General features: G+C 38.3%; 1 protein-coding gene across 1 annotated transcript in view; it reads right to left on the bottom strand.

Annotated features, from left to right (window-relative positions):
- The window catches only part of LOC108272195 (zinc finger E-box-binding homeobox 1), a 28,829-nt gene extending 25,688 nt beyond the window's left edge, over positions 1-3,141 (bottom strand). The window contains exon 1 of the mRNA XM_017480462.3: positions 2,868-3,141. Coding sequence (XP_017335951.2) covers positions 2,868-3,126 — 259 coding nt within the window. The 5' untranslated portion in view covers positions 3,127-3,141. The remainder of the gene's footprint in view (positions 1-2,867) is intronic.
- Positions 3,142-8,937: the final 5,796 nt, after the last annotated feature.

An 8,937-nucleotide genomic window follows, 5' to 3' on the forward strand; every position in this document is an offset into this window, starting at 1 on the left:
AAAGCCATACAGAAATCAAATAATGAAAGCATCATCTGCTGATTGTCTTTCTTGAGCATAAAAGATACAGTGGGGGAAATGAGTATTGAACGCATCAACATTTTTTTCAGTAAATATATTTCCAATGAGGCTATTAACATGAAATTTTCACCAGACGTCAGTATTAACTCAAAGAAATCTGGAAATATAAAGAATTCACAACATTAAAGTCTATAAATAAAGTTATGTGTAATAAAGTAGGATGAACCAGGAAAAAAAAGTATTGAATATGGTAAGAAAAAGCAGTTCTCCAAGGCAAGGTAAGGAAGGGAACCAGCTGAAATCCGTAAGTAGTTATACCCCCTATCTGTGCAAATTAATATCAGCAGGGTTAGTAAATTGATGGTCTATAAAAAGGCTTTTCGTTACCAAGGTGTCACATAAGAAACATCTCATGATGGATAAAAGCCACGAGCTCTCCCAAGACCTTCGCAACCGTATTGTTGCGAAACATATTGATGGAATCAGATACAGGCGTATTTCAAAACGTCTGAATCCTCCAGTAAGCACTGTTGGGGCCATTATCCACACGTGGAAGCAACATCACTCCGTCATCAACCGGCCACGCACAGGAGCTCCTCGCAAGATTTCTGACCAGGGAGTCAGAAGAATAGTCAGAAGAGTAGCCCAAGAGCCAAGGACCACTCGGAAAGAGCTCCAGAATCACTCGGAGGCAGCAGGTGCCATCGTCACAGAGAAAACAACAGGAAATGCACTCCACTACCTCTATGCATGCTCAACCCGCAAGACTCCATTAGTAAAGAAAAGCCATGTTGAAGCTCGTTTAAAGTTTGCTACAACTCATTTGGACAAGCTTATGAAATACTGGGAGAGTGTAGTCTGGCCAGACGAGAGCAAAATTGAGCTTTTTGGCTGTTATACTACACACCATGTTTGGGGAAGAAATGGCACTGCACATCACCCTTAAAACACTATACCAATTGTGAAGTTTGGAGGTAGAAGCATCATGGTCTCGGGCTGTTTTTCATCGCATGGTACTGGCAGACTTCATATAATTGAAGGAACGATGAATGGAGCTCTTTACTGGGAGATTCTTGAGAAGAATCTGCTGCCATCCACCAGGATGATGAAGATGTGACGTGGGTGGACTTCCAGCAGGACAACGATCCAAAACATACAGTAAAGGAAACTCTCAGTTGGTTTCAGAGAAAAAAAATTAAGGTGTTAGAATGGCCCAGTCAATCACCTGACTCGAATCCAGCTGAACAAGATTTAAAGACAATGTTTTTAGAAGAATTGGCTTCAAAATCACACATGAATACTTTTTTCCTGTGTCATTCCTATTTATTACACATAACTTCATTTATGGACTTTAATGTTGTGAATTCTTTATATTTGCGGATTTCAGTTTATTGAGTTAATACTGATGTCTGGTGAAAATTTCATGTGAATAACCTCATTGGAAATATATTTACTGAAAAAAAGTTGACGCGTTCAATGCTTATTTCCCCCACTGTAGAATAATTGTGAATAGACATTTTCTTTTTCTTTTTTTAATTTTAAAGTCAGCCTAAAACAAAATAATAATATACCAGTAACTGCATGGATTCTCCCGCTGAAAACACTTATGCTTTGATTAAAAAAAAAAAAAAAAGATCTAATGGAGACAAACAAATGAATTATCTTATGGGTCCAAATGAACTAAAATAATGATATGATATATATTTTTTGACTTGATTTTTTGAAGCAGACACCACTGCTTCCAAAAAAGGATAATGTAAGCGTTTAATATGTCATGAGAACAAAAGCAAGGCTGCCATGCTGTCATGTCTAAATCTGGTGTGTGCGTGAAGTATAATGACATGTCATTTCAAAATCTGTTTACTGAAGACCTGGTAAGCAGATAAGATGTTTTTCTTCACATATGATATTTTGAAATCATTTCTGGGAGAAAACAAAAATGTTGCTTTTGCTCTCCTTGGCAACTCTATAAATGTAAGAATATAAATACACATAAATTACAGGCCAAAAGTATCTGTAAAATAAATACAAACATTTACGAACATAACAGATAATGCTTATCAACACGCTCAAAAGCATTTAATTAAATCTCTGCAGCAGCCATGTACACCAAACTGACTCTTATTTTGTTTTTGCATTTAAAATATTCCTAAAAATAAATAAATAAATAAACAATTAAATCTTTTTGGAATATGTTCTTTTTTGGGATATTTATAATCTTTGTAATTGTATAGGCTATAGTGGAATATTATTAAACATATTTAGTAAGTCTAGATGTTAGTAAATATTTTAAGTAGTAAAATATGCAAGATTATGGGAAAAGAAACATGAAATTTGGAGAATCGCATGTTTAACGAATAAGAATTGCTTACATTCCTATTTGTGATCTGGAGATAGTTATGCATTTGTGCAGATATCTGTTTATTCCAGTTTCTTGAGGGAGTTTAAAGTTTGTGTCCAAATTATAAAGTATAGTTTAGTGATGCTGAAGCAGAAAGTGGTGATGATAAGAGAAAGAAAAGCATCTTGATAAGATAAAGAGAGAGAAAAGCATCATCTTCTTGGCTGTTTGCTGTGTGTGCGCGCGCTGCTCGTGCGCGCGCTGCTCAAACTGTGTATCTGAGAGGTTTAAATGCAGATAAATGTACACATACTGTAGCTTTCATCCTAAGAGTGATTGAAACACACTAATACACATGCACTTACCCATTAACCGCCTAGCCTGCGTCTTACAACTTGTGGGTAGAGTCTGCAGCTGCTCTAACTTCATGCTCAACTGCAGAGTGCATGTCAAACAAATAGATCAATATATAGAGAGAGACAGATCCATGTTTGTTTCATCATACCTCGGTTGCGTCGCGGGTTCGCCTGTTTCCTCCGTTTTCCGCGGCTCTCCTCGGCCATAGCTCCTCCGTAGCTGCCTGAGTGAGTTATGGGCTGAGTGACAGAGCAGTGCTCCGTGTGGCCCGCGCGCTCTGCCTCGCTGACGTCCTGCTCGCGCGCACCAGCGCCAGTGATGTCATCAGAGGCAGGACCTGACCCGGCATGGCCAGAGGTTTTTATCCCGACTGTGAACCCTGTCCCCATAAACCTCCAGTTACGCATATTTAATCCATTTGCCTGGAAAACGAATATCCGATTTAATATGAATATGTTTAATTTAATATATTTCTGAAATACACTTTCAGAAATATTTGCACATTTTCTTGGCGAGCATCACCGTCAGTGAGTAGCCTATGTCTTACCTGGGAAGATGCATCTTTAATGCTGTAGCTTTTAGTGTAAAAAAAAAAAAAAAAAATGTAAAAAATAAATAAAATAAAGGACATTAGGCGTTAAACGATGTACCTTAAATAAACTTTAAGGTGCACTATTAACTTTTCCAGGTTAACTTTTTAGGGGTCTCTCTCTCTCTCTCTGAATATATATATATATATATATATATATATATATATATATATATATATATATATATATATATATATATATATATATACAGATAGATAGATAAATAGATAAATAGTGAGAGTTTAGATTTTAGGGGTCTCTCTCTCTCTGTATATATATATATATATATATATATATATATATATATATATACACTGATAGATGGATAGATAGAGAGTGGGAGTTGAGATTTTAGGGGTGTCTCTCTCTCTCTATATATATATGTATATATATTTACAGATAGATAGATAGATAGATAGATAGATAGACGGTTGGAGTTTAGATTTTAGGGGTGTCACTCTGAATGTTATATGGGCATTTTAAATAATGTTATTTTTAAATGGGAGGGTTTTCGCCCCCATTTCGTTCTGGAATAAAAGCTTTAACGTAACACTCTAAGCAGGATCAGGATGTTTGTTTGTTTTTGTTTGTTTATACATTTGCACATTTGTTGTAAATTTTTGTAAGGTAAAATTCTCTGCCATATAGTGCACAGGAATAGCCTATGTATTAATGTATTAATGTATTAATGTATTAATTAAAGAATAAACAGACATCATGCATTAAGTCTTCAAAAAAAAAAAATAATCCAATTTCAAACACTTTACTCAGTTTGGAGTATTTTTATGCCGGCCATAACATATCTTTAGTATATCCCAGGCCTGCAGAAATCTTCATGCGCAATAAAAACGCGTGTAAACAATAGGCTTTTACACGCACACGTTACGGCTTCACGGTTTGTCGCGCTGATGTAAAGCCGTAAAGTCATGTAAAGCCATCCCACCTGCACCTCACTCCTCTCCCCGATCGCTGTAGGAAGTATTACATTGTCATCCTATTGTGTGAATGATTGGACTGTAATCTGTTTAGCAACTGAAAAAAACATCCGACAAAATAAAATAAACCCACTAACACACCGTTTCAGGACCCCTACCTTGACATTCACACGCATGACCCCCTGTGGCGCACAGCGGGCTTCTCCAGTGCACTGCGGAATGAGAATGTAGGACCAAACACACTCCAGCAGCTCAATCTGCTCTAACCAAGCCACCTATCACCTACCAACATTTAGCCTGAGTCGGAAAAATACAGTCAGAAATGTCTAAATTCTAAAAAAATAATGAGGGTATCATGTGTACTTATTAATTCTGCTCTCTTATTGTTGGTAAAAATGTAAGGCAATTAATTATAACACACACAGTGCTGAAAGGAAGAAGAAAAACCCACCACCATAATCATCACAGAAATCTAATGGTTTCCACTATAAATACCATTACAAAATTTGGTATTTATACAAAATACAGAAATTAACCATTAAAACTATTACCATTACTGCTACCATTAATTGTATCCATAAACACCAGTAGAAGCCACCAATAGAAGGCAACAAATTATCAGTAGACACCAACAGGGACCATTACAGTTTCCAATACAATTCCCATTATCCACCCATCATCTACTGCTTTATCCTTTTCAGGGGCACGGGGAACCTGGAGCCTATCCTAGGGAGCATGGGGCACAAGGCGGGGTACACCCTGGACAGGGTGCCAATCCATCACAGGGCACAATCACATACACACTCACCCATTCATACACTACAGACACTTTGGACATGCCAATCAGCCTACCATGCATGTCTTTGGACTGGGGGAGGAAACCGGAGTACCCGGAGGAAACCCCACAGCACGGGGAGAACGTGCAAACTATGCACACACAGGGCCACGGTAAGACTCAAACCCCCGACCCTGGAGGCGTGAGACAAACGTGCTAACCACTAAGCCATCGACAATTCCCATTATAACAATTAAAATCATTACACATGCTATGAGGATTTCTGGGTTTTTCTTCTTCTTTTCTTCTTCTTCAGCATAAATAAAACAAGCAGGACTCTGAATTCTGAAATGAACTGTGTAGTTTTAGAAATGCACTAGAGTCAGAGTCAGAGCCTTAATGGTTTGCGGCGCCATCTCGAAATGTCGCTCTTCGAGTAGCGCCTGAACAGCCGCTGCGCTTTGATGTGGCTGAGGTCGCCGACTCAAGCAGCTCTGAAAATAACTTAACGGCTGTTTTAGAGCAGTGATGAGGGTTGCCCTTTGTGTGGAAAATCCTCGTAAGGAACCGCAAACCTACAACACTAGCTGTCACCGCAGAATCACTGGAAATACTTTTTTCTTATTATTAAAATTTAGGGGGGGATTCAATTGAAAACAAAGTTTCACAGAGCATAGGTAATGTTACTGTCTTCCAGCTGAGCCTTCTCCTGGAAAATTCTCTTAATTGCTTCACTGAGATAAAATTGTGACATTCTCTCTCTGAGAGTAAAATCAACTTAATCCTCCTGCTGACCCTCTCTGGAGTTACTAATGGGCATTTGTTCCTTTCAGGCCTGTTAAGAAAGAGGACTCCAGGTGGAGAAAAGAAAGAAAGAGTGAGGGATGAGAGGTCACAGACCTTTTGTTCAGGAGAGGAAAGGAGGTGTAGAGGGGATAATAAAGCAACACCCTGCTGTGGATCTGGGATGAGAGGACAGAGGGAGGAGGTGAGAAGAGAGACACAAGAATGGTCTTGAGATGTTGAGTTTACACCTAGAAAACCATATCGGGGTTGAGAAATGACAGCAAGTCACAGTGCATTACACAGCATGATGTTTTACTGTAGCTTTTGCTTCCACATGCCAAACAAAGGTATACGATTAAAACGAGTCTTACTGATGGAGCAAATCCCAAATAGAGTGGAGTAATGCTCTGGATATATCTACTTCCTTACATTACCAGACGACCTTTCTTATCTGTTTGTCTATTCTTTTGAGCAATTAAATCCCCTAGAAACCCATATACAATTGAGGTCATATATTTATGTAGGCTATGTCTTGCAGAATCTGCACATTGTTAATATAAACAAAATGTAATTAAATAATTGGGATCATCAAAATTCCATGTTGTTTTTTTTTTTATTTAGTTCTGCCCGGACTAAGCTATTTCACATAACAGATGTTTACATATAGTCCACAAGACACAATAATAACAATACAAGAAGGCAACACGAAGATTAACAGCCAGGGGGGTGTAAACTTTTGAACAGGATGATTGGTGTAAATTGTTATTCGCCTTCTGGAAAACATGTACATATCTTATGTAGCTACTGAAAGGCAGTACTCAATGTAAACAAAATAATAACATTTACGTTTATGGCATTTGGCAGACGCTCTTATCCAGAGCGACTTAAACTTTACTCATTTATACAACTGAGCAGTTAAGGGCCTTGCTCAAGGGCCCAGCAGTAGCAGCTCAGTGGTGGTGGAATTTGAAATCATGATCGCCTGGTCAGAAATCAATGTCTAAACCAATGATCTACCACCACCACGGTAACAATGTACACCGATCATCCTGTTCAAAGGTTACACCCTCCTGGGTATTAATGTTACGTGTTGCCTTCTGGAGCATTAGTGAATGTTTGCACCTTGTGTAATAGTTGTGTACGAGCCCCTGAGTTGCCCTGAGTGTGAAAAGATTGATCTCAACATCATATAACCACTGTTGGAAAGGGGTCAAATATGCAGAAGATGCTGGAAAAGCTAATAATGTGCAAGACAGTGGACAGTTTAACTGCTCAGGACAAACAAGGGACTCATGAACAACTATCACAAAACATAAACACAGTCGTTGATCATCCGGGTAACAACACACAGCATTAAGACTCAAGTTCATTTGTGTAAATGCAGTTATTATTGTGTCTTGTGGACTATATGTAAACATCTGTTATGTGAAATAGTTTATTAGGGCAGTACTACATTAAAAAAAAAAAGAGCCATTTTTATTATCCCTTTTATTTCCTTTTCATTAAATTAAATATTAACATTTTGCAGATTGTACAAAACGTATTTCGTACTTTCACATCAACTGTAGCTTACAAATGAATGTGCACAGGACCTGCAGATCTACAGGAAACCAAAGTGTGATAGCACCTTTGTTCAAATGTGTGCAGCTAATATTATAGTTACAGATCTCTCGTGTTACAGTATGAAAAGCATATATTACCTCCGAAGTTTTGGTTCGCTGGCTTTGCCTCTACATCCGACACTTTCAACATGACAGCCGTGAATTGTAAATTTTGGTGTATGTATTTATTTATTTATTTGTTTGCTTGTTTGTTTATTTATTTATTAATACAGTCTATCTATCGTGGGTTTCTCACTAGATACTGACTAAACCCAGCAAAAATGGCGGGTCACCCATAAGGCACTGACGTCACATTAATAAGCCCCATAGGTCTACATTACTGCACAAGCCACTGAAATTTCCAAGAGCAGCACTGTGTGTGTGTAAGAGAGAGAAAGAGAGAGAGAGAGAGTGAGATGATCATAGCTGTATGTTATCCCTGATTAATCCAGATAATGCTGATAACTAGTGAGCTGAGGAATCTGGTCACCAAATGGACACACACACACACACACACACACACACACACACACACACACACACACAGTAGAGCCCAGGGGTGGGGTGCCCCACAGAGATTTTGATCGTGCTTGTGTGTGCGTGTGTGTGTCTGGCAGGGGTTCAGAGAAAGAGCACAGGGAGGAGACTCCCCAACAGCATATTAAGCAGAAGTTAATTATATGCCAACAGTTGTGACAAAGAGAAGAAGAAAAAAGCAGCTTTCACTTGAATGGCAAAACAAGAAAAGAAAAGACATTATCCTGACTTCACTTTTTCGCATGTGAAAACCTCAGTTCTCATTTCAACACTTCCATTTGTATCACAAAGCTCAGCCTTGTGCATTCTGGCTCACATTTTGAAGCTGCAGTCCTGGGCCTGATTAACTCTCGGCTCTGTTTCTTTACAGTTTAATTGTGTAATTTTACACACACTCATCAACACGTAGAGCGTTTAACTAGAGCCTGATGGAAGCTCTCTCACATGCGAGCACTGGTGTAGTACATTTCGGTAAACTATTTTCAGCATATAATTTAGAGATATCATTATTTACGTTTTTGAAAAAGTCATATAAGAAGAAAAAGAATACAACAGTTAGTTCTGGTGCAGTATTTTGACTGGATGAGAGGCATCCCAAGGGTGCTTAGTTTTATTATAACCACACTGGTACATTTAGTTGTTAGTTGTCATTCTGCTTGTCTGTGTTCACTACATACATTTCCAGTTCTAGCAACAGTCCCACTGAAACGGTTTCTACGGTAGAGAAACATCAAAATGATCCATTTTTATAAATAACTTAAAATATGAAAGCTCATCAGACAAAGATGACAAGTATGAAGGGAAGCCAATTTTACTGGATGCACCTTTAACGGAAATGTACAGATCAATCAGCACGTTTACATGGGCAACGATAATCCGATATTAACCCGATTAAGACGATACTCTGATTAAGAAACTAGCATGTAAACAGCGATTATCGATGACCTTAATCCGATTAAAGACATACTCGAAGTAAACACAAACTGAAATAAGG

The sequence above is a fragment of the Ictalurus punctatus genome, chromosome 11 (genome assembly GCF_001660625.3).
Source record: "Ictalurus punctatus breed USDA103 chromosome 11, Coco_2.0, whole genome shotgun sequence".
Taxonomy (NCBI): Eukaryota; Metazoa; Chordata; class Actinopteri; order Siluriformes; family Ictaluridae; genus Ictalurus; species Ictalurus punctatus.